The sequence below is a fragment of the Plectropomus leopardus genome, chromosome 12, assembly GCF_026936395.1.
Source record: "Plectropomus leopardus strain MGB_pleo_1.0 chromosome 12, ASM2693639v1, whole genome shotgun sequence".
Lineage (NCBI taxonomy): Eukaryota > Metazoa > Chordata > Actinopteri > Perciformes > Serranidae > Plectropomus > Plectropomus leopardus.
In genome coordinates this window covers 7,041,238-7,067,889 of record NC_142187.1, presented here as the reverse complement: position 1 = coordinate 7,067,889, position 26,652 = coordinate 7,041,238, and the positions used below count along the sequence as shown (strand labels likewise).

The 26,652-nt window shown below is 40.9% G+C and overlaps 1 protein-coding gene and 1 long non-coding RNA gene across 2 annotated transcripts in view; one reads left to right on the top strand and one right to left on the bottom strand.

Moving 5' to 3' along the window:
- The window catches only part of zswim5 (zinc finger, SWIM-type containing 5), a 78,631-nt gene extending 52,366 nt beyond the window's left edge, over nucleotides 1-26,265 (top strand). Inside the window, exons 3-16 of the mRNA XM_042497273.2 lie at nucleotides 117-285; nucleotides 1,738-1,886; nucleotides 6,439-6,589; nucleotides 8,519-8,695; nucleotides 8,857-9,033; nucleotides 9,773-9,919; nucleotides 11,256-11,393; nucleotides 15,761-15,912; nucleotides 16,895-16,997; nucleotides 17,109-17,244; nucleotides 18,397-18,554; nucleotides 18,661-18,824; nucleotides 19,604-19,685; nucleotides 20,712-26,265. Coding sequence (XP_042353207.2) covers nucleotides 117-285; nucleotides 1,738-1,886; nucleotides 6,439-6,589; nucleotides 8,519-8,695; nucleotides 8,857-9,033; nucleotides 9,773-9,919; nucleotides 11,256-11,393; nucleotides 15,761-15,912; nucleotides 16,895-16,997; nucleotides 17,109-17,244; nucleotides 18,397-18,554; nucleotides 18,661-18,824; nucleotides 19,604-19,685; nucleotides 20,712-21,574 — 2,766 coding nt within the window. The 3' untranslated portion in view covers nucleotides 21,575-26,265. The remainder of the gene's footprint in view (nucleotides 1-116; nucleotides 286-1,737; nucleotides 1,887-6,438; nucleotides 6,590-8,518; nucleotides 8,696-8,856; nucleotides 9,034-9,772; nucleotides 9,920-11,255; nucleotides 11,394-15,760; nucleotides 15,913-16,894; nucleotides 16,998-17,108; nucleotides 17,245-18,396; nucleotides 18,555-18,660; nucleotides 18,825-19,603; nucleotides 19,686-20,711) is intronic.
- On the bottom strand, nucleotides 8,577-13,043 carry LOC148188037 (uncharacterized). The gene is made up of 4 exons (XR_015778123.1): nucleotides 12,710-13,043; nucleotides 9,749-9,899; nucleotides 8,830-8,974; nucleotides 8,577-8,685 (listed from the first exon to the last, which is right to left on the bottom strand). It is a non-coding gene; the product is annotated as an uncharacterized LOC148188037 (long non-coding RNA).
- Nucleotides 26,266-26,652: the final 387 nt, after the last annotated feature.

Here is a 26,652-nt window from a genome sequence, read left to right as displayed (position 1 = left end):
GAAAAAATGTGTGGAAACCCTGATATCAACATCTATGAAAAGTATCATAGATGTGATATAAATACTGCTGATGTAGTTGACATACAGCAACATTTCTGTGTGTGTGTTTGATACAGGTGAAGCTGCGGTTGCCCATCTCGGAGACGTTGTTCCAGATGAACAGAGATCAGCTGCAGAAATTGGTCCAGTACCTGATCACAGCCCACCACACCGAGGTGCTGCCCACCGCTCAGAAACTGGCCGATGAGATCCTCTCCTCCAACTCAGAGATCAACCAGGTCCACGGTGAGAGGACAACCTTTGAGGACAGGTTGAGCTTACATTTGGAGTGAAAATGCCACGATGTGGGATTTTAAAACCACTCTCATGTCTCACTTATCCAGAAATCCACCTAGAACTGAATATCATAAACACATGGCAGTCAATAGTGCCATTTTTAGTGGTTGAAAAGTTGGCTCTGTTGAGGTGCTGTCCATCCCTCTGCAGTGATATCTTCACAGCAACAGGCCAGACTTAAAAGCCTCCAGACTTAAAACGTGCTGCATGCTAGCCTACAGGCTGTCATACGTCACAGCCCTGATTACTCCAACGGAGCAGTGAGGCAGGCTTCAAATGGCTCGTTTGATTTCTTAGTTCCCTCTCTCCAGCGGCTGCCTCCTTCCAGTGGCAGGAGGGTGTTGAAGGAAACAGAAAGGAAGAGGTGAATGATGAAATGGATGCAGGAGAAGGTAGCAAGAGATGTGTGGAAAGGAAAGGGACACCGAGAGGAAGAGACGGGAGAAACAGCACTCGGGGAGACGGAAAGGAGAGGAAAGATGAAAGCAGCAGAGAATGTACTGAGATGAAAAAGAAAGAGGAGAACCACAACAGACTCGCGTCGGGGAAACGACAAACTAGACACATCCTTTCACCAAACAAAACTCTTTTTCTGTTTCTCTTCGCTAAATGTTGACATCCTCCAGCTCTCCTGTCCAGGAAGCCCCGCGCTGTGTTTCCTGTCTGTGCTTGACAAGGGGGATCATGGGGGTTGAAGTTCAGTCGATACAGGAGCGAGGCTTTCTTTGATGGAGGAATGTTGCTTGTTTGCTGTTGGGTCTTCACAGCCAGTTGGAAACACATCTCTGGGCTTTCCTCAGCCTCACTTCCTGCTAGATCAAAGCGGCTTCCCCCGTCTGAGCAGATCTACATTTCCCCGTAGTATTGCTCAGACACACTCAGTGCTGAGCAGAAGAAAAATAAAGTTGCCCTTATGTTCCCTCAGTGCACAATTAGCATAAAGCGAGCAGCTTTTCTCAAGTGTCACGTAGGTGCGCTGTGAGTTAAATGTAAAACAAATAGGTATGAGAACAGCATCAGTGTAACAACTCAGCATAGACCTAAGGAGTGCTAACTATCCAAAAGATCTGAGGACATTTTGAATGACATGTTAGGATCAAGCAAAGGAAATTGGTTTTTTGCAAGTGAGGTCATCTAAAAGTAAACTCCATTTCCCATGGTCACCGTCTGTTTATTTTTTTTGTTCAAGTGTGAATTGAAAGCAGGAAGGAACATAGTGAAAACAGACTTAACTCCACCAGCTTTGATGTGGAGAGAAGGATGTTAATGTTGGATTGAAACTGTGATTCTAGGTGTAGTTTTGTTCCATCTTTTATGTGTTTCTATGCCTTCTGTCTGCCTATGTTTCTGTCAGTAGGGTATGTTGGGTGCTATCTAATGTGTGCATGCATGTATTCCCAGGTGCTCCAGACCCGACCGCAGGCGCCAGCATTGACGATGACAACTGCTGGCATCTGGACGAAGATCAAGTCAGGGAGCAGGTCAAACAGTTTCTGTCACAGGGAGGATACTATGGCTCTGGGAAGCAACTCAACTCCATGTTCGCTAAGGTATACATCACCACTTCCTGTTTCTGCTTCACTATATGGCTGGCATTTATATATCTGTTTATATTCTAATAACTATCATCAAGCTTAGATGTCAATGGGAAATTGTTTTGAGAAGATTATTTGTTACTTTTCTTGTTAGAAATTTGTAATGAAAAATCTTAGGGTTTCCCACACATTGATGTATTTGTGGCAGCCCACCATGATTAAATCATGTGCCACCATGTAATGATTTTATAATTTTCGTGCTGGACCATTCATTAGGAGAGCATTTGGAATATACATATACTGTTCAGTTATTAATTGCACCTCCCTCACGGAGCACAGAGCGCACTCTTGGCACAGATGGAGCAGCAGAACGTCAGGCACATTGAAAGTGAAATTTAACCTCTCACCACCGCAGCAGCTGCTCCTCTCATCCATTGATCTGATCAGATCAGCTCTGACCAGATCATTTGCATTCAAAGACCAGCAAAAATTTAGAGAGAGGTAACAGAAGGAGTGCATAAAAAAACAGTATTGCACTTCCATAAAGTTAGGGGACTCACAAGAGACATTTTTTAAAGAATGTTTAAAATTGCTCCTGCAGACACTGAGGTATCCTGATATATTGTTCCAAGTGTTGGTCAAGCTCAATTTGACATCTCCCATAATGCAACTCAGTGTAACTATAGAGTTTTCTTAAACTCTTGCTATGTTGATAAACTCAAACCCCACACCTTCAGTTTGCAACGTACGCTTTGTGTAAACAAGAAGAATCTCAATAGAAATTTGAAAACTGTAAAAAAGAGGTTTAATGCAAGATAACCCCAATGATGTCATCACTTAACTATTCCCATTATCCCACCATATAATTTAGTCACAATTTCTTCCCACTTCTGTCCCACCTTATATTAAACTCCACAGCTTATTTTGTACTGTCAAAGAATACAATGATTTAAAGACATTTAAATTGAATCGCTCTGCCCTTTGCGTCCATTCTACAGTCAGCCTCTTGTCTCTGTTAAAAGTACAGGCTCCCACTGAGAAAATGGTACAAAGGAACAGGGTGCCCTGCAGGACCTGAGGAACTGGAGATTTCTTTAACTGTATTATTCAAACTCGAGGCATTAACAGGTCTTAAATATGGTGGAATATACTTTTGTCTCAAATCCTCAAAGTTGTGTAGAGAATTCATAAATGCACCTTTGTTAATGCCTTTTTCTGAGTAAAATAAGCTCGCTTCCAGGTCCAGTGTGTAGGATTTATGCGGATATATTGGTAGAAATGGAATAAAATGTAATAAAAATGTTTTCTTCAGTGTATGATAATTAGTTTATTGCAATCTGCAACGCAATGCCACTAAATCCTACACACTGGTCCTTTAAGAAAGACTTACTGCATATTCTGATAAGCCTGAGCTCTGAACATTTAATGGCACTCACAATGTTATTTTGTCATAGTACCAAAGTATACTAGATGATATGATATGTGTGTTGCCAGAAAATCATGCTCTATCTTTTACATTCCCCTTGATTATGTAAATAAGATTTTTCATGTGTCATATCTGGCTTATCAAAACACGCATCTGTCGTCTAGTATTATTAAAAGAATAGTTTGAAGTCTCAAGAAATACACTCTTTCATTTTCCTTTTGACACCTGAGGAGATCAGTTCTCTCATATCTGTCTGTTAAATGTGATGCTGCTCACTAGTTAACACATGATATCTCATGTATTTAAGTCGCACCAAACCAAAAATGTAGCACCTGCCATTCTGCTACTCCGCCTGCGCCCAGAGTACACCCTGCGCTCCGATAGTGTGATGCAGTGAATAACTGAAAATATATTACGATAGCGCTCCTGATGAACGGAAAATTAGGAGTGCTACATATCATGGCAGATGTTTTCATTTTGGTGGGCTGCCACAAGTAAATGAATGCATGAGAAACCCATGGGTGCTTTAGAAATGTTAGTAGGCAGAGGGGGTTTTTTTTAGGCTAGCTGATTCCCCCTGTGGACAGTCTTTATGCTAGTCTAAGGTAAGTTCCCCTCTCCATCTTAAGAATAATTACACAACCATGAAGGTGGTGTCATTCTTCTCATCTAACTTCTGGCAAGAATGCAAAAGAGCATATTTCCCAAAATGTCGCACAGCAACAGTTGTATTTTTAGTTTGTGTTTGACAGGTACAGTGCCTTGCGAAAGTATTCGGCCCCCTTGAACCTTTCAACCTTTCACCACATTTCAGGCTTCAAACATAAAGAAATAAAATTTTAATTTTTTGTCAAGAATCAACAACAAGTGGGACACAATCGTGAAGTGGAACGAAATTTATTGGATAATTTAAACTTTTTTAACAAATAAAAAACTGAAAAGTGGGGCGTGCAATATTATTCGGCCCCTTTACTTTCAATGCAGCAAACTCACTCCAGAAGTTCAGTGAGGATCTCTGAATGATCCAATGTTGTCCTAAATGACTGATGATGATAAATAGAATCCACCTGTGTGTAATCAAGTCTCCGTATAAATGCACCTGCTCTGTGATAGTCTCAGGGTTCTGTTTAAAGCGCAGAGAGCATCATGAAGACCAAGGAACACACCAGGCAGGTCCGAGATACTGTTGTGGAGGAGTTTAAAGCCGGATTTGGATACAAAAAGATTTCCCAAGCTTTAAACATCTCAAGGTGCACTGTGCAAGCAATCATATTGAAATGGAAGGAGTATCAGACCACTGCAAATCTACCAAGACCCGGCCGTCCCTCCAAACTTTCATCTCAAACAAGGAGAAAACTGATCAGAGATGCAGCCAAGAGGCCCATGATCACTCTGGATGAACTGCAGAGATCTACAGCTGAGGTAGGAGAGTCTGTCCATAGGACAACAATCAGTCGTACACTGCACAAATCTGGCCTTTATGGAAGAGTGGCAAGAAGAAAGCCATTTCTCAAAGATATCCATAAAAAGTCTCGTTTAAAGTTTGCCACAAGCCACCTGGGAGACACACCAAACATGTGGAAGAAGGTGCTCTGGTCAGATGAAACCAAAATCGAACTTTTTGGCCACAATGCAAAACGATATGTTTGGCGTAAAAGCAATACAGCTCATCACCCTGAACACACCATCCCCACTGTCAAACATGGTGGTGGCAGCATCATGGTTTGGGCCTGCTTTTCTTCAGCAGGGACAGGGAAGATGGTTAAAATTGACGGGAAGATGGATGGAGCCAAATACAGGACCATTCTGGAAGAAAACCTGTTGGAGTCTGCACAAGACCTGAGACTGGGACGGAGATTTATCTTCCAACAGGACAATGATCCAAAACATAAAGCCAAATCTACAATGGAATGGTTCACAAATAAACGTATCCAGGTGTTAGAATGGCCAAGTCAAAGTCCAGACCTGAATCCAATCGAGAATCTGTGGAAAGAGCTGAAGACTGCTGTTCACAAACGCTCTCCATCCAACCTCACTGAGCTCGAGCTGTTTTGCAAGGAAGAATGGGCAAGAATTTCAGTCTCTCGATGTGCAAAACTGATAGAAACATACCCCAAGCGACTTGCAGCTGTAATTGGAGCAAAAGGTGGCGCTACAAAGTATTAACGCAAGGGGGCCAAATAATATTGCACGCCCCACTTTTCAGTTTTTATTTGTTAAAAAAGTTTAAATTACTCAATAAATTTCATTCCACTTCACGATTGTGTCCCACTTGTTGTTGTTTCTTGACAAAAAATTTAAATTTGATATCTTTATGTTTGAAGCCTGAAATGTGGCGAAAGGTTGCAAGGTTCAAGGGGGCCGAATACTTTCGCAAGGCACTGTATGTTAACCCAAGCTACAGGCCTTCTTTTTGATGGAACTGCACTTCCTGGTTGCACCTGTGTTCATGATTAACTCTTTGATACCTAAGCAAATTTGCTTGATTTCTTTCAAAAACATGGGAAGAAGATGATGAGCAACTTGGACATGGCCCAAAAAATATCAGAAATAAGTGAAAAGTTACAAGACAATGACCTGAAAATAAGAAAAATAAAAGTATAAAACAAACTAACAAAAACAAGAAAATGACCTCAAGAAAGTGCAGAAAAATAGATTTTTTTTCTTTCTTTCTGTAACATAATTTTTAATATATTACTGAGAGACTTATATGGTATTCTGGACAATTTCCACCGTTTTTCAATCATAATCATCATCAAATATTCCCCTCCAACTAGTTTTTACATAATTTCCTCACCTTTTGCAGATATTTGGCCATTCATGGGACAATTCTTGCCAAGCTGCTCATTATATTTTCTCCTCTGTTTTGAAAAGAAATCGTTTTTTCAGGTTTCAGAGGTTTTCAGTGTTTGTTAAAGGCGTCTGAATGCAGCACAAGAAAACTGATGTCGATCGAAGCGTTAAGGGTTAACCTCTAAAGGTTGGATCGACAGTGCATCTTGGATACAATTACACAGCAAATCAAAGTGTTTTTTCCCCTCCTGTAATACATTCACATTCACATGAATAACAGATGGAAGAAAGATAGAGTCTCATGGATCGCACACAGTGACTAAGTCTGCACTCTTTGGGTCTTTCCAGGTGAGGGAGATGCTACGAATGCGAGACTCCAATGGTGCCCGAATGCTGACGCTTATAACGGAACAGTTCATGGCAGACCCCCGGCTGTCGCTATGGAGACAGCAGGGCACGGGCATGACAGACAAATGTCGGCAGCTCTGGGACGAGCTAGGTAAGAGCAGTCAAAGAAAATCAGAATGACAAATTTGTTTATGAGTGGGCCAATCAGCTCGCTAGTTGGTCCATCAGTCACTGGAGGTCAGACAGCGAGGCCGGCGGAAGTGTCCAGCCTGTCAGTTACTCAGACAAATCGCCAGTCACCTTGTTGGGTAAACGTTCATCCAGTCAGTAAGCTATTAGGTCATCCAGTCAGCGGCTTCTCCTCCTGCTCGGGCCTCTGATCTCCTCTCGCTCCCTACACTGAGCGAATGATAAAGGCTACCGATCAATACGGCTGCTCGGCTTCTCTGCAATCAATCTCAGCATTTAGGAGGTCAATGAGAACACTTCCTGGGTGAGCGAGGGAGATCAGGACACAGACAGAAATAACAGCCAGACAGTCGCAGTTTGCTGCCTGATTATTTTCCTCTGAGATTCAGACATGTGACAGTTGACCCCGCTTGAGGTCTGTGTCCGTAGAACAGGTGAGATCAGTGCAGTCAGGTTGGTGTTAGGTTATTTATATTCATACAATATACCAACCCTGGCTTTTGTAAATGGCTGAGGCGAACTCTCTGGGCCTTTGTGTAAGTTGACACACAATATTTCAATTATGAAACCCATAATAGTTTCCAAATTCTTTTTTTGTAGATAAACGTTCTGCATTGAAAAGAAAATCATAGCAGCCCATACCTCAGCTTTTCAGACATGAATCACAACTGAATGCATATTTTCTGCTATATTATTCTTTGTCTGCTTTTTTCATCCAGCCGTGGTAAGCTTTCTTTAGTCATAGATGAATTGTTTAGTCAATGAAACATCAGAATATTGTAAATACATATGAGACCGTATATTTTGTTCAATCAATGGTAAAAAGCCAAAGACATTCAATTTACTCTCAAGTAGAACAGAGAAAAAACTTCAAATCCTCACACTGGAGAAGCAGGCATGTTCTTGAAAAATTAATGCATCAATTTATCAACTCATTAATCCAGCACTAGCTTGTTTTTATATCTTTATTGGTGAGGTTTATAGCTGCCAATTCCCAGAATATGTACAAGGATGTGTTCATTGTAGGGCTGTCAAGTGATTAATAAAAAAAATGTGACTAATTACTGAATTTCAATAGTTAATCATGATCAATTATATTTTAATCGCATGTTTAAAATTCCATTTACTTGCATTTCAAAACAGTTTTGAAGTCCACATTAACAAGAAAAAAAGCAAATCTTACCAGTGTCTTGTTTGGAAAGCAGATAAATGCAAATAAATGTACTTATGATGTTGACTTTTAGCTTTCTCTCAAATTAGTGCTGCAGTGAACAGAAAACCTAATGCGATTATTCTGTCAAATACAGTGTTTGTCAATCTGAGAACGTCCATTAGACCCGAGTCTTCCACAGTATTGACTGGTCTGCAGTCAGGTCCCACTCATTTAGCAGCACTGCAGTTAACTTCTTGGATTTAGGTTGATCCACAAGTCTGTGGTAATTCACACAGTTCAAAGTAAGTGCTTTACTGTCTTTGGTAATGCGGGTGCCCGTAGCTTATAGGTTGTAGCTTAAACTTAAAATACTTTAGTGGTATTCAAACATTTCTTTCTGTGAAAGCACGTAATAAAGACATGTTACCAAGAATAAAGCTTCATTCCCTTTATTTTCAGATTGAAATCAGTCAGTCAGGAGTGACAACATTGTGAAATTTCACATGTTGGAGCAAAGAATGGCAATATTTGTTTTCTTCTCTAAAGAATAATTCATTAAGGTCCCAAGTTTTCAAGGTCAGAGGAAAACAAAGGCAAGCACTGAAAAGTCTTTATTTTTGTTGCATTTAGAGAATTCAACCAGCTCTTGTGGCTCAAGTTTAATAAATTATCTTAAACAGCACCCAAGAGTCTCTGCTTTCTTTGTATCCTGACCTCTGGCTGCCATCTTTTCCCAAGGTGCATTGTGGGTGTGCGTGGTGCTCAACCCCCACTGTAAGAGCGAGGAGAAGAGCGGCTGGCTGAAGCAGCTGAAGAAGTGGGGCGACATGGACGTCTGCCCGCTGGAGGACGGCAACTACGGCAGCGAGCTCCCAAACATCACCAACGCTCTGCCGCAGAGCAACCTAGCGCAGGGTCAGCAACAACACACACACACACACACACACACACACACACACACACACACACACACAGACATATACATACTGCATAATTAAGCTGAACTTGAATACTGTGTGTTCTGCACAGATAAGATGCGTCTTACTGACCTTTCATGTGTGTGTTGTTCTGTTCAGACTCTCTGTCCAGGCCGAGGAGGTCTGTGTTCAGCCGGGCCATCGAGGCGTGCGACCTCCACTGGCAGGACAGCCACCTCCAGAGGATCATCAGCAGCGACCACTACATGTCTCCATCCTACCAGAGAGAGGGGGAGAGCCTGCTGTTCAACCCACAGGGACTGCCACTCTGGCTAGGTGAGCACGCACGCACACACACACACACACACACACACACTTGCTCTGTTTTATCATAGTGAGATTATTTTACTCCTCAGAAGTCAGCTTTCTTATTTGGTCTAGTAATGTGTTAGAACACCTCTGTGTCACTAAAACTGAGGCAATATTTCATGACCTATTTCTAGGAAAAGTAATTGCATGATTTGCACTCTGCATTGTATGTGCACGTGTCTGCAATATAGATATATATATATATGTATAGCAAAACTTCCTTTTCAGAATGTTTTTTTTTGTGGCACACATACATACAATCTCTAATTCCACTGAAAGCCGACCCAACGCTCACTCACTCACTCACTCACACACACACACACACACGCACACACACACACACACACACACACACACACACACACACACACACAACCAGTAATTCTGCTGATATTGAGGCCAGTATCTGCAGTAAGCAGCTTCCAGCTAAGATCTGTCAGATTCTGCAACTTAAGCCAGCTATCAGACGCACACTGGCGTTCTGCTGAGACTGCACTGTGTGTGTTTGTGTGTGTCTGTGTGTGTGTGTATTTGTGCCGTAACTGGCTGCATCTCACGGTGTGTGTGTTTGCAAAAAAAAATACATGTCTGTGACTGTGTATATCAAGGGGTCCTGGTGTGTGTGTGTGTGTTCATCTCATCTAATTCAGTTCATGTGTGTGTGAAGCTGTCCTGACTCCACCTTATCTCTCTTTCAACCACACAGACCACGTCCCAACAGCGTGCGCTCGGGTCGACGCCCTGCGTTCCCACGGTTACTCCAGGGAAGCATTGAGATTGGCTGTTGCCATCATCAACACACTCCGCCTCCAGCAGCAGAGGCAAATGGACATCTACAAACACCAAAAGAAAGGTAAAACACACACATGCACGCACACACACACACACACACACACACACACACACACACACACACACACACACACACACACACACACACATATATCACTTTTAACAAAAATGGTGCTAAACAGAACCCAAAGCAGTTCTTTGGCTCTTAATTTAGGGGAAGCTGTTTGGTTGCTCTAATGCAACCATTTTTTAAAGGTCCCATATAGCACTAGGCTATATTGTTTTTTACATTTTTGAGTCTAAGGGTTCTTGAATAATGCCTGATAGTACCATTGATGAGTCAATATACTTCCAAATGGCACTTTTACTTAAAATGTAACAAGAAATTAAGATTGTTACTGATAATTTGTCACAAAATGTTGACTTAAAAGATTCAGAATCCTAAACTCAATGCTCACTGAGAAGCACAATATGTTATAAGAGTGGATGAAAACATCAATACAGCATAATGTCCCAATATTTTTGTGTTGTAATATTGTCCTGATGCACAGATGCCATGTATATGTATTGTGTTGTGCCTCTTGTGTTTCCCACCCCTAGTATGATATTTTCTCATACCTGAAATAATATTTGCGTGCACATAGGGGCAAAAAGGTAGAGAGCCACTTCTTTGATGTGTTATCTTATGGAAATGCACTGTTTGCACGCTATTTTAATGAAGTGTTTCTATTTCTTCCCCAGTAAACTAAGCCGAAGAACCTGTAAAGAATGATAACAGTGGCTTTCAAGGTTCTTTGCTGATCCTTCAGCTTAGTTTAGTTTACTGAGGAAAGAACCAGTCGAAAACCTCCAAATCACCGTACAGGGACTTAGAACATTCTTTATGTGGCAGCGGTGCTACATAGAACCTCAACTGGGGCCAAAGAACCGCTGAGGAACCAGCATTTTTGTGTGTGTAGTGCTCAGTGGTGGATGATGTACCTGAAAGCCATACTTGAGTACAGATATCGTACCAAAAAATGACTTTGGTAGAAGAAGAACTAGAGTTTTACTTATAAAAGTCTTTATTATAATTAATAATTATTTGATGTATATTTATTTATCAAAAGTCATTTTATGATATCAAATGTACTTAAGTATTAAAAGTAAAAGTACTAGTAAATGCTGTTAAAAAGTTTTTGAGAATTCTGAAGTTTATTTCTTCTTAACATTTACACCACTTTAAAAATGGAGCCTGCATTACTCTTAAAGGATTAAAGAACAAAATCCACTTCTCCCTCTCTTCCCAAAAATAAGTACTGTTATGAAGTATTATGACTTTGTTACATTACAGCACACGTAATGCTGGTTGGTTTTTTTTGGAGCGAGGGTGCTATCATTTTCTCTTCCTCTTTCAGAGCTTCTCCAGAGGGGCGTGACTTCCACCACCAACCTGGAGGGCTGGGTGGGTCATCCCTTGGACCCGATTGGCTGTCTGTTCACCACGCTCACTGAAACCTGCCGCGTGGACGACGACAACACCATGGACACCGGAGGTATGGAGATAGGGTTGTGTTTGTCAAAAATTCTGTCTTTGGATATCATCATGAGAAATCAATGCAATTCCAGTGACTGCCCATTTTTTGTTGCATCATTTAGCACTGAAGGATTTTCTGCAGAGTGAATCTTGTTACGGTGCACCAACAAGCGGTCCAGTTTTGTAATGATACTCTTCTTAAAAGAAAACAATGAGAAGGCTGCACATGAGTCGAGGTTCAGGCATGGCTTTTTTTTTAGTCTTGTAGATTTAATTTCTTCTTTCCAAGTTCAAGAACTTAGTCACTAAAATGTATAATGTGGCTCTCAGTTTGTTTGTTGTTTACATACAATGATAGGCATTTTGACACTGCTTCTTATCATGGTGACATGGTGAACAAAGCTGAGAATGAGCTTCACTTTTCATGTCGCCTCTATTATGAGCAGCCATTAGTAAAGAGCTCTGGTCCGAGCTGCGGCAGCCGAACAGACGGGAAATAAGAGGTAGAGATGGTGAGATGTTCACAGAATGATATCACTCAGACATGTCGAGTGGTACAAGTATTGTTAGTTGCAGCCACACTAATGCATTTATTAAAGGAATAGTTCCAGTTTTTTTGAAGTGAGGTTGTATGAGGTGCTTACCCATAGACAGTGTGTTACAAAGAGTTGATCTGAGATGGCACACCCCCAGTTTTAGAAGAAGGCAGGAGTCTAACACGGAAGCTAGGAAATGCACATACATTATAGCCACCTAAAAAAGTCACACCTAAAAAATCTATTTCTGGTTAAGTGCTTGGTGTATTGAGAGTATTTTGACTGCTGTGCCTTTCTGTCTGAGAGTTTTTACTTCACTCACTTCAAAGCCAAACTCTATTAAGAAAAACAGTGATTTAACATTGCCAAACACAGGAGTTACTGGTCTACTGCTACCTTGAAAAGTTTTTTTGTACATGTGTTATTGTGTGGCTTTGGTGTTAATCCCTTTGAAACTTGAGCAAAAACTTTTTTCAAAAACATGTTGTTGATAACATCAACCAGGCAATGAGCAACAAGAGAAGAAAAGACCCACAAAATGAGCACAGAATTTGTAAAAAGTACAAGAAAATTACCTGAAAATTTGTTGGGAAAAAATGAAAAAGACAGTTTAAAACAAGGGAATGACCGGGTGCTTAAAAGTTAAAAACCCCACTTCAGAAAATCCGAAGTACACCTTTAAGATCAAACTCATTGTCCGTCAGTGTCTCCACTGTTACATTTCCATTCATGTGGCTTTAAGGAGACCTAATGTCCACTAAACCTGTAAAGTAAGCTCAAACCTTCCTCAACCACCAACCTGCTCTCACACAGTACACGCTCAAAGAGTTTCTTTGCCAAACACAAGGTATAATTCCTCGCACACTTCACCAGCTGATGCAGTGTAATCCTGAGCAGAGGTGATGGGCCACACCAGCAGTGACTCATTAGACAACAGACTCCCGTGTTCTCCTATCAGAGCCGGCCGCTATTGTGCTGCAGACAGCCATAAACTAGCAGAGCATGAATGGATGGTGCTGGAACACCCCGCTCATTTAGACCACACTCCTGTTGTGTTCGTGTGTGTGTGTGTGTGTGTGTGTGTGTGTGTGTGTGTGTGTGTGTGTGTGTGTGTGTGTGTGTGTGTGTGTGTGTGTGTGGTATGTATAGAATCCATCACCATTTGCATTTCTCACCCTGCCCAGGGCCCAGGGCCTTTTTTATTCCACCAGTGGCCATCGCAGCAGAGCAGAATAGAGGTTGGGTTTTCCCATTGTTACCAGGCTACAGGGAACTATTGTCAGTCCAAACAATGCTGACCACTGGCACACTCATTGGTGCAAGTGTGTGTGTGTGTGTGTGTGTGTGTGTATTGGCGATTGAGTGAATGATTGTCTTATGTTGTTTTGGGAATTCGAGGAGAGTGGTATGACTATTTTGTGTGAGTGTGTGTGTGCGTGTGTGTGTATGGCCTGGTCGCTATGCTTTATTTCCCTCTGGAAGACAGCTGGGAACATCTGTTAAAAGAGGGGGCGTGCCCAGACTATCCATCAACCAATGGGAATGCAGTTTTCCCTTTGATCTTTTCAAATCGACCAATCGAACAGCAGCCCTCGGACAGAAAGAAAAACAAAAATGAGTTAGCGGTGGGGTTAAGCCTGTAAAATCAGTTTCCACTTTTCCCTTGATTTACACACACACACACACACACACACACACACACACACACACACACACACACACACACACACACACACACACACACACGGAATAAACAGGATTGAGGGGATCTATTGCTCAGAGGGGATTTAAGCAGAATGATGGGATGGGGGAGCAAGAGAGAACAAATGGACACCAATCAACAGCTGAGACTCTCACAGCATCTGTTCTCACTTATAGCTGTCGAGTGTTGGTGTAGCGTTAGCGGCCATCTTAGATTAGTGATCACAACCCATCATGAATGCCACATTTATATAATGTTACGCAGCTTTAATGTTACATATATGCAGGTCATACCAAGTTTAATTTCTCAGAGAGTTGAAGCTGTTTCAGACATGTCAGCTTCAGTATTCACTAAAGGATAGATTTAGTTTTTTTCAAGGCTGTCTAACCCTTTGAAATTGCCTTTTTCAAAAACATTTGAAAAAGGCAAAAAGCAACTTATGGAGAAATATCCCGCAAATCACTGGAAATGAGCTAAATGTAAAAGAGAATTACTTGAAAATTGAAAAAAAGGAGAAAAACCAAAAACCAAAGCAGACAAGAAAATGACCTGAAAAAACAGCTTAAAGAGAATTAAAGATCTGTAACAGAATTTCAAACTTACAATATTGATAATTATAAATGTAGTTTTCTCAACATATTTGCCTAGAATTTTTTTTGAAAATATAATTTTTCTAAATCAATTTCTGGCAGTTTGTGGAACATTTGCTCACTGTCTTTAAACCAATTGTCAACCCTCTTCAAACCAGTTGGGGGGGGGTTTAAATATTTGTAAAACGCGGCACAAGAGAAAGTGATCTCGATCTAAAGGGTTAATACAGTATCTAACAACATGTACTTAGTAACCATTTCTCTGGCCCTGAAGCAGTCTCTGTCTAACTAAAATCTCATAGCTTCCATCTGGGTTACTTTTAATTTCATCAGGCTGGTAAAATAAATCGTTTTTGGGGTTCTGATCATTTTGGCAGCTTAATGTAATATCAGGTTGGTTTTCTGTAATGATGAGTTAGACCGGATGACTCAGCCCCTCCTCTCATTAAGTAGGTAGACAGTGGGGTCAGTTTGACACAATAGCTGTGTTTACATGGACTATATTTCTTCAAACTGACTGAAATATCATTCTAATGAGAAATTCCAGCTTCACTGTTAACATGGGCACAAAAAAGTGATCCTGTAAGATGTGCGTGTATATGCCCCAAAGCATTTATGTTTTTTTACTTCTGCAGAGTTGTTCCGCCCGCTGTGAAGCCTCTAATCTACCGCAAATAGAATTTTATTGAGACTTTCCCAGCAGCGTTTGATTTGGCCGATTGGTCTTTGAATTCCGGCTTTGTTCATCTTTTCTAACATTCATCTGAGCAACTCCTTTTTAGCCTTTTGGCCATCGAAGCATCCAACAAGTCTTTTAACTCTCTGAAACGTGGATCATCTTTACTTTTCTTGTGCTACACTCAGACGCCTAATTTTTTCAAGTTTTTTAGATCTTTGGACTCTGAGCAAATTGTTGCGATTTCTTTCAAAAACATAAGGAAAAACGAAGAAGAAATTAGTAAATTTAGAAAATTACTTTAAAAAAAGCAAGGGAAAAATGTCCAGATAACTGTGCTTTTAAATATTATAAATATATATGTGTTTTTTCGTAAAATTTTTAATTTTTAGGCTTTTGCCAGGTCATTTCCTTTTTTGTTGCTTATTTTCAGGGAATTTTCTTGTACTTTTGACATATTTTTTGCTAATTTCTGGGTCCTAAATTCTTACATGTTTTAGAATAATTTTGTCCTGGTTTCAAAGGTTTAAGGACTCCAACAAAAGAGCTGTATCAGCCACAGACCAGTTTTGTTTTGCTGCCACCATTTTTCTGCCCCTTCCTGAACCCCAAAGGGGAACTCCTTTCAATCTGGCCAGTCTCTTCCAATTGATGTGTTAACATAAGGCATTTCTATTCTGATTGGACTGTTAATCTGATTAGTAGTAGAATATTGAGGTCCGCGTGAACGCTAATGACTAATGACTAATAACTGATGACCAGCAAAAACAAATGTTAGTTCATTGAGACTAAACTTTTGTTCCTCCACAGAATATTATTTTGTTAGGAGTCTTGAACATATCTTTGCTAGATTTAATAAAAAATTTTCTTTTTTCTTCTCAGAAGGGGACCCCAGGCCTCCGGTCTACCACCACGTTCCAGTGTGGGGCAGTCCTGATGGGGGGGAGTCCTACCTGACATTGGCATTGGAGGTGGCTCTGATGGGTATGGGCCAGCAGAGGATAATGCCAGAGGGCCTGTACGCTCAGGATAAGGTACGTTAGGCCTTAAATACACACTGTCACACTGGCATTTATAATATATACATTTTAACATAATCCAATAGAAAGCTTTCCCCCTTCATAGAGAACAGTAATACTAGGCTGCTTGCAGTCAGTAACCAAACTGCATTTTGCATATTAAAGCAAGCGGTGTGAATTTGCCTGGTGCAGACAATGTCGGCATGATAGAAAATCACTATAATTAAATGTCTGTGTGAAGTAATTACAATGCAAAAAAAGAGAGAAAAGGTCACAGCATTTTGTATCCTGAAAAATGAGCAGACATACTTTAGTGCACTTTGAATAAGAAGAAATCCAAAGAACATTTCTTTTTGTGAATGATAATCTGCTTTATAATGCAAAACATGGCTGCTATAGACCTTTTTTTAATGTCAAGGGAACTGTCAAAAATATCAGTGTTTTATGCAAGGAGTTTTTCCTCGTTGATGCCTTTCATCAACGAGGAAATGTGCTTTACAGGAGACATAAAGGCATAAGAAAATGATGGGCAAAACAAAGATGCATAGGATTTTAAAAGATTTTAATGTTTTGAACAAAAATTGCATATGAACCTATCAGATGTTCAAAAGTACCTCTTAATGGTGAAATAAAACCAGCCTCTGCCATGTGTACTGTCACGGTAGATATACACAGATGTGAGTGTTAGGCATTAAAGCACCCTGCTGGTCCTTTAATACCTCAAACTCCCCAAATCCCCTCTTTAAAAGGTATTTAAACTTCAAAGTGCTCAGTCATTTTCTCTTACGTAAGTTATAAGTCATGGACCTTAACTGTATATCTTTGAATTAATTCAAACATGATCTCACTGACACTATTGACATCACATTTTGAACTTTTGAACAATTAAAAAGTCTTGCTGTTTTTAGTGTCTGTAGATCATTTTTCACTGACACTAAACTGAACATGCTCTGTTACGTTCACATTGAATAAATTGTGTGTCATAAACATGTTCCAGGTGTGTCGCAACGAGGAGCAAATTGTCGCGAAACTTCAAGAACTGGAGCTGGATGACCTCCTGGTTCAGACTCTTCGGAAACAGGCCATACAGCTACTAGAGGGTACAACATCAACATCTTCACGTATAATGCCGTGTTCATGATGGACACTCTGGCTTTCACATATTTTAAGACGAATAAATGTAACACAGTTTTGTCCTTCTCTTGATGCAGCTGGTCCGTTCAGCGGTCTCGGTGAGGTCATCCACAGGGAGAGCGTTCCCATGCACACCTTCGCCAAGTACCTCTTCTCTGCCCTGCTGCCGCATGACGCAGACCTGGCTTATAAAGTGGCTCTCCGCGCCATGAGGTCAGTTTCACAGTTCAGTGAAAAATCTGGCAAACAATGCAAAGTATCTGGGATTTTTAGTTGGCAGCTTATGAGGTCCACATGGCTAGTCTCTGCAGTTTCAGACAGCAGCCCTTTTACAGATCTTTCATGAAGGTAACAGAGTTCACTTTGATTAGTTCTCCAGGCGACAAGTCGTGCGTGTATCTGTCTGTTCACAGCTAATCTCGTAAACTGCTTGGCCAATTAGCCTAATATTTTTATGTACATGTTAATGCTCATATACGTCTCTGGTTGCGGGAATACACAGTTGTTTAAATACTTGTTATATTGACTGTTTCGTACCATCATTAACTGCAGACTCAACAATCCTCTGACTGGCTGGTCGTGAGTTTTTCAGCAATCAGCTTGGCTAAAAACAAGCCCTACCCACTCTGTCGCACAGAGGCCACATTTTGTTCTTCGTCGTGGCTCAAAAACTGACTTCCATAGAAAAGTTTTGGTCTCATTTTGAACCAGAGCATTTTGCTGAAGTGAAGGTCGAGTGAGATTCAACTCTTATTTTTGAGGGGAGGGGAGAAGGAGGTTGGTAGGGGGTTGGATTTTCAGTGGTGTGGTACAATAACTGTGCTACATAAATAAGAGTTTAAACTGAGAAGTTTGGCCTTACCGTCTTGTTTAGTGTTTCCTCATTAGGTTTATACATCTAGGCGAACCCTTCCAATCTAAAAACACCAAGCAGAGATCTGCACTTGACTGAGTACACTTTTCTAGTTGAACTAGTTTTAGAAAGGGAGCTGATTCAGCTTTATGGTGATTTAGAAACCCGTAGCATGTGGTATTGCTGCTACTGAATTGTACTGTACTAAACTGCTTTGTGTTTCTAGTATTTTGTCCAACTTACAGTGATATATTTCTAAACTGTTTTTATAAAAATGACCACATTAGTTTTACATCGGTGTACTTAATAATCTGGAAAGCTGATCATTCGTGTGGGTATTCTCATTTGTTTCAGGTATTATTTAGTTGTAAATATAGTAAGATCTATCTTATTGCGGTATATTCAAGTGCTACTTTTAAGTTAGAATTACACGCAGAGAGCTTTTTTTTTTTAACAAAGCGCATTTCAGTGATGAAACTATATGTTAATATGTTGTTGTGTGTTTCTGTCAGGCTGCCGGTGCTGGAGTCTTCAGCAGGCTCCGGGGACGTGGGCCACCCTCATCATGGCATCTCCATAGTTCCCAGTAGATACCCGCGCTGGTTCACACTGGGACACCTGGAGTCACAGCAGTGTGAGCTGGCCTCCACCATGCTCACTGCCGCTAAAGGTACACATCCTCACATCCATAGCTGCCATCACAGAAATGATCTCTCAGATTTTTTCTCCAATAGTGCATGTTTGTTGATAAAGGTTTTTTTTTTTTTTGCCTGCAGGTGACATGTTGAGGTTGCGGACGGTGCTTGAGGCCATCCAGAAAAACATCCACTCCTCCTCCTTAATCTTCAAACTGGCCCAGGACGCCTTCAAAATAGCCACACCCGCCGACAACCCGCCTGATATAACCCTGCTCAACGTGGCACTGGAGCTGGGACTGCAGGTACTGACCGTGTGTGTGTGTGTGTGTGTGTGTGTGTGTGTGTGTGTGTGTGTGTGTGTGTGTGTGTGTGTGTGTGTGTGTGTGTGTGTGTGTGTGTGTGTGTGTGTGTGTGTGTGTGTGTGTGTGTGTGAGAGAAAGGGAATGAGCAGGCAAGGTATGAGGACGAGTCAGCAATTTTCATAAATCATTTCACCACCAAAACATAAATAAAGATCCGAGCACTGGTCACCAGTCAAAACATGCAACAGTTTCCTTGAACTTGTAATTTGTGCCGGCCTCCACAGCCTCGCTACAAATTAACAGAGAAAACATCACACAGCGTCTTGCTGCTGTTGATGAGAAGAAACCACATAATTAAGCCTTTTGGGTCCCACAGTCAACACAGAAAAAAAACCTCCTCAGATCATCAAGGCAGCAGTGTCGCTGTGGCTTCACCCGCCTCTTCCTCCCGGTATTTCGAGTATCTGCTGGATTCCTGTCAGCAAAACTGCTAATAAAGTGCTCAAAAATGAAAGGGTCACAATTAGTCATCTGTGTAATTATGAACACATTTTGGATACATCTGTCATCACTGGAGACATGTTGTGTTGTGCTAACTGTTCAATTATGAAAATCACACATTTTGAGTTCACTTGTTAGTAAAAGGTAAGAATATGCTAAAATGTTTTTTTCTTTTTTCAAAACCTCACTGACTGCCAAGAAAACACTGCATGTAATTAGTATCTCTATTGAACAAAGTAGCTGGACCGGAGAACATGCTGTGCATGTGTGCTTTGCAGGTGATGAGGATGACTCTGTCCACTCTGAACTGGAGGAGGAGAGAGATGGTGCGCTGGCTGGTAACCTGCGCCACTGAAGTCGGTACGTGATGCTTTTTTTACACACACTCGTAAAACAGGATTTATGGTGTAATTATGCCCTCCATAGTGCGTTAAGGTTTTCCTTCAATTTAGGTTTGCTGTCTGTAATTCACTGATACAGTGGCACCACGAGGGCTTCACTGGTTAAACTTCACTATAATCACATTTGCTGAAACTGTCTTTATGTCCACACAGTAGTACATGAGAGAGAGATAAGAAGAAAAAAATCATGTTCCTCTGCCTCCTCTGCTGCTTCTAACGGCATTTGCAATAAACTGCTGCATGTCATGAAGAAAAAACCACTAATCAGAGCCAAGGTGTCTCATGAGATGAGGTCAAGCTAGGCAGCACTGATCAAATATGAATCAAAAATAACATCACTGTATTTTTGCCTTTAATGTTTTTAGAAACATATTTTCTAAAGTATATTTATGTTGAAAACAGTCTAGCAAAAAACGAGCATCAACCACCTGCTGAGGCAATCTTTTTCATGAACTTCTGTATAATGTTACTTTGCTAGGGAATTAAAAGTCAATACCTCTGTCCTCTCGTGCCTTCTAGTTGGCATGGAAACATCCATGACTATTTAAAGGATGCATGGACGTATGAGGACAGTGATGGTTATGTTTGAAATTGATCTATAAATGAGTGTAAATGTAAATGAGCTTTTAACGGAATAAAATGGGAACAAATGGTCAGAAATGACACTCTGGGAAAGGAGTGGATACTGTTTAATAATGATGATGGTAATAATAATAATAATAGAGAACTTGTCTGCATTTGAGCTGCAGAATACTGTAGAAATCATTCTGAAGGACTGACGTCTGTCAAACTAAAGTTTCAGAATAAAGTACACCCTCTCTATTTTTCTCTCCTCTCCTCCCTTGTCTTGGAAAAAATCTTACAAAACAATCATCCAAGAGTCCTTAAAAGAGAAAAATCATACCAGTATCATATAATACGACCTATGACATTCTGAACGCAATAAATAATGAATCTTGTCTTTTTTTTCTCTCCTCTTCTTCAGGTCTGCGGGCATTGGTGAGCATCTTACAGAGCTGGTACACACTCTTCACACCAACCGAGGCCACCAGCATCGTAGCGGCCACCGTCATGTCCCACAACACCATCCTGCGCCTGAGCCTCGACTACCCCCAGCGCGAGGAGCTGGCCAGCTGTGCCAGGACCCTGGCGCTGCAGTGCGCCATGAAGGACCCCCAGAACTGCGCCCTGTCGGCTCTGACGCTCTGCGAGAAGGACCACATCGCCTTTGAGACGGCCTACCAGATCGTGATCGACGCAGCATCCACGGGTATGACTTACTCCCAGCTGTTTACCATCGCGAGGTACATGGAACACAGAGGATACCCTCTGCGGTCCTTCAAGTTGGCCTCCCTCGCCATGACCCACCTTAACCTGGCTTACAACCAGGACACACACCCAGCCATTAATGACGTGCTCTGGGCCTGCGCGCTCAGTCACTCCCTGGGTAAAAATGAGCTTGCAGCCATTATCCCCCTGGTGGTGAAGAGCGTGCACTGCGCCACGGTGCTGTCCGATATCCTGCGGCGGTGCACCATGACGGCGCCAGGTCTCGCCGGCATTCCCGGTAGAAGGAACTCTGGGAAGCTGATGTCAACAGACAAGGCGCCATTGCGGCAGCTCTTAGACGCCACAATCTCAGCGTACATCAACACCACGCACTCTCGACTGACGCACATCAGTCCGCGGCACTACGGGGAGTTCATAGAGTTCCTGAGCAAAGCACGGGAGACTTTCCTGCTGGCACAGGACGGCCACATTCAGTTTGCCCAGTTCATAGACAACCTGAAACAGATCTACAAGGGCAAGAAAAAACTGATGATGTTGGTCAGAGAGCGCTTCGGCTGACCTTACCCCTCCCTCACAGGGACCCTCTTCTTGGGAAGTAGTTTAAACTTATTTGTTTCTATTTAAGGTTTTTTGGATTCTTTGTATTTTTACTTTTTATGTTGAGCCATTTGTTGACTAAGTCTTAAGTTTTTGTCCTGTTTTGTTGTTTTGTTTCTTGAATGTGAACCAGGAAGTGTTCGCAGTACATTGCTCTACTTCATTGAGACTGCAAAAGGGGGAAACGGCTTGAAATGTCAAAGAAACAAAAACAAAGCATTTTCCCCCTCCAACTAATGTTAAATCTAGTATGAAAAAGTCAAAAGATTGTGATGAAAGAAACAAAAGGAACTTTTGTTTTTCTGTGGCACATGACGATTTAAAAACCAAAAGATTTCGTTGGATGGGGTACTTTGAGCCAGAAGACGCTTTCAGCTGGGGTTAAGAAGAAGAAGAAGAGGAAGTGGTTTTCAAAGTGGAAGGAACACGTCATTCCAAAAGAAAGAAAAAAAACCTGCTGAGGTCAAAAACACACATAGTGTTACTGTCATACCTCGACTGTATTATTTGTCAGCTTTAACTTCTCTATCAGAAATGGCCTCTTGTTTCATTCAGGGCATCGTAGAGTAGAGAGGGCACAATACAGAACTACACATGTGTGGTTTATAAACTTGACTAAAGCCACTCTAGACTAGCTCCTACCCTCTACACCTGCTGGTCAGTGCTTTTCCTAAAGAATATCTTCAGAGGAAGAACCATGTTGCTTCACAGAGTGCATGTTTTCCAATACAGAAGCCTGAGAGTGACATTATTCAGGCTGTTCTCGCTAAGGTAGAGTAGTCCAGGCTCCACGTGCACATATATATATATATACAGTATATCTCGTATGTCCTCCTATAAGCTTATTAACAGTGACAATACACAACTGTGATGAACGGTGGGGTCACAGTATTCCCATCTTTAGAGCTACCACTGCACTGCTGTACAGCTAATTGTGGCCAAAACTTTAAAATCTATAAGACTCCAGTGGTCACCTTTCACTCGCTAGATCAAGATTTAGTCAATAAGCAATATAAGTCAAGTCTGCGCTTCATATTTTATCACCTAGCGGCATTAATTTCACCTTTGTGTATTGTGTTTGGAAGCTTTGGAACATATTGGGACCTTGTTGATTTCAGTGACTGTTAGTTGTTAACTCTGCCCGTAGCCTTAGTCCCTTTTCCATCTCAAGAACTTTTGCCAGAGCTGAGGAATTTTTGTAAGTTTGTTATTTTGTTTCCTGGAACTTTTCAACTTCGTAGAGCCAAAGCCTCATTATAAAAGCAGAAATCTGGTTCCAATTTTGGTTCTTTTGGTCGTAGTTCCTACCCCTAGAGCCCCAGCAGCCCAGATAGTACTTTATACCAATTGTTATGAGTTCTCGGGTTGACTTGTGCAATACTTACCTTTGCCGATTGGCCAAACAAGCACTGTTTCAATTTATTAGCCAGAATTATCTAAAATTACCATTGCAGCAAGATTAGCAAGTGCTGAACAATTAAGTTAAGTCTTAGACTGATAACAAGGTAGAGGCTCTGCCTTGTATATCTACAGCTGAAAGCCTGCCATTTTTTAATGAATTTATAGGAGAGTTGGGCTTATGCCACTGACAAATCTGCACCAGTCAATATTTGTATGTGTCATGCAAAAAGGCCGCTCATAGTAACAAACCCACAGACAATAATCACCCAACTCTGCTGTTCCCCTCTACTCTAAGTTTTTTGGGTAATTGCTTTAACTTTTTCTTGCCAAAAATATACTTGCTGTGCTAATTTTCCCAAACCACAGCAGCTAGCTGTTGTCAGGAAAAAAAGCTAACCAACCGTACACCAGCTGTCTAGCACCAAACACTATAGACAGAGAAAGTTAGCAGCTAGCCGGTGGACATAGTGTAGCATTTGGTTGCTAACATCAGTGTAGACCAAAACTGAGCTAAAAAGAGAGTAAATATTGGACTTACATTTGTTAGTTAGCCATAAACATGACTCCAAAACAATGTTAATGTTGCTCCACCTGTGCTACATGTGTACATTTGCAACTTTTTCTTACACATTAGCCATATCAACTTTCTGAGGTGATAACATGTCAATGTTGTGTCCTAAGGTTGTTCCACTGACCCCAGATCAGGTATGGAGTGGTTAAAGTATTGTTTGGATGAACTAAAACACAGTAAGATTGAGCTGCTAAAAAGTCAGTGGGGACAAAAACAGAGCTCACATAAGTGAATGGAATACTAACATTGCTCTCTCTGCTAAATGTGTAAATTAGCAAACGTTTGCTAATATATCAGCCATAGGAACTTAATTAGGTAACAGTATGTCGTAGTAGTATTCTTAGCCCATTCCATGGCCCCCAAAATCAGTTAACTTTGGTTTAGGTATTGCTTGGATAAACCTAGACATAAAAAATGATAATACCTAAACAATAAAACTCACATTAATTGCAGTATTCATATTAGCCCCCATCATGGCTAAAGCAAAGATCCTTAAGAATCCTGAATTTTAATTTTAAATCCTCCAGTTCTCTGGTCTTGTGATGGAAAAGAGTCTCTAGTTACTAAAGCCACTCACCTGTGAATGCTACTGGTTGTGATCATTGTGGACTGTGAAGACGAGTGTCCTTGTCTTTCTCAAAGGGTTAAAGAAACACAACAGATACTGTATGTTTTATGACTTGATGATTTAATCGTACATATTTGAGACCACATGCCTTGGCACAATAAGTTATTTGTTCTATATGAGGGACGTCCATGCTCCCTTCTGTTACCCAGTGGCAAAGTGTTGTTGTTAATGGCAGTATACAGTACAGCAAGAATCTTTACCGGTCGGACTAAATCGTACAAGCACTTCACACAAATACCTCTTCAGTACGTTCCTGCCTGCTTCAGCATTTATTTATTGATTGTTTCGTAACTTTGTATGACTGCGTAGGAATCGCAGACACACACAAACAGAACACAGCGAGTTAGTCGGCCTGTCGATGGCAGGAGAGTAAAAAAAGAAAAGGGTTTTTGAATGGAGGAACATTTTCTTGTCTGCTTTTACATTCCATGAGAGCTACCTTCACCCACTATACCCAGGTAGTCAGTCACAACTCTGGGCCTTTTAAATCTGAAGAAACGCAGATAGAAGAATGGGAAGAAAAAAAAGAAGAAAACTGAGCAAAAGAAAGAAAAGAGAGGCTAAACTCAGTTCTCAGGGACATCACTTAAAGAAACAAAACAAAAAGTAGTAGCATTAAGCATTTAAGATATTGTAAATATTAAAGTGTCAATTCAGAAAATTGTAAAGTTATAATTATTTATGATAAGTATGTTATGTGTTTGTTTTTACTTTATTTTTATGTTGGTTTTTTTTTGGCGGGGGTGTACTTGAATTGTTTTGGACGGGAAGCGTTTTTTTGTAAGACTTCAAGGCATTTCTCAGGTGCTCCTGTGTACATTTCTTTCAGTTTGTTTTTGCTATAACTATTATTATTTGTATTTCTTTACATTTTTTTGTTTAATTTGCAAAGACAAAAAAAAGTTTTCCAAAAGGAAGCATGTTATTCAGAGTTGAGGAAAATGAGGAAGGCATTCATTTGTAAACTAAACCTGACTATGCAGAACCACTTCGACTGGTCTTGTCACCTCTTAAAGACGCCCCCCAAAAAAGTACGGAAGAAGAGACTCAGTGGACTGAACCACTATTAAAGAGAGGAGTTGGGGGGTGGGGGGGGACAAAGACAAGACCCAGCATGCTTGTATTTGGACAATGCGCAGTAGCCAGCCTGCATACGCTGCAACATTTAGAGGAGAAAAAAATAATGGTGGAAAATGCCTTTGTGACCGATCAATGTACAAAGTTTATATTTGCTTTACTTCTTTGTTGGTTTTATTTAATCAGGACTCAAGCCTTTAGTGTCTTCTCAGAGGTGTCGTGTGGCGGCGCCACAAGTGAGACAGAACAATACACAAAATGTCAGAGTCAGAAACAGCAACTGTGTGAACAAAGGAGGCAGCCTGTGGATGACCTTGTGTTCGTTCCTTGTTGTTACTTGTTTGTTTTTTTTCAAATTGCTTTCTCAACTCCCTTCACCTCTTCTTTCTCATCACCATTCTTTCTTTATCTAATTTACAGTTTGCCTCACCCGCTCTCACAGACGGAGGACTAATGCATTATGTGTCAGTGACCAGCTCTCCGTGAACTAAACTTGGAAGCTGCGTCCAGTTGCCTTTATGCGATGCGTTAACTGACAGCATTACAACATAAAAAGTTCCTCGCTTTAACTTGATCCCTGTTTTTCAGTCTGTGTTAACAGTATCAGCCAGTTCTTATTGTTTCCCTTTCTTTGGTAGGAGAGTACTATTTGCTGGTAGAGATCTAGTTCACCTACTGTTTCCCCATATGTTTTTGTTTTGGATTCTTTCTAACTTAAGGGAAAACTGAAAGTGTTTGTTGCCTCTTTGTGCTACTGATTATGAAAAGGTATTTCCAGTATTTGTTGCCACAGAAGTATGATAGCTTATCATCAACATTTGTTTTTTTTTAATTTGTAATTTTTTTTGTGCAACTTCTTGAGCTACTGTCTATAAAGCGAGAATTTATTACTATTTATGTAACGCTACTACCATTTTATATTGATTTGTGTTGGAATCTCAGTGCTTTTCTATGAATAAAGTGTGAAACACGTTACATGGACTACGTTTTTAAATATGTGGAGGCATTATGGTGGTTTGGGTTTGGAACATCCAAACATTGGTGGAAGGTTACTTAGGACATTGACTCAACTAATGTAGTTACTAAGGCTGCCACTTTAAAGTCAGAGATACAAATCATCAGTTGGAGACCCCTGAGTTTACTGAGACTGCTTGAAGTGGAGCAGTCGATTTTTTTTTTTTTTGGCTAGTCAGTGTACTGTGTAGGGTACTTCTGGGGACCTTCTGGTCCCCAGATTTTGCTGCAGGGATGAACCGTCTTGATTATTTGGTACAAGCAGTTGCGGACATGATTCAGGGAAATGGAATTCAGGGAAAAAGAATTCAAAGTAAGAATAAAAAGCATCAACCCTGCTACATTTAT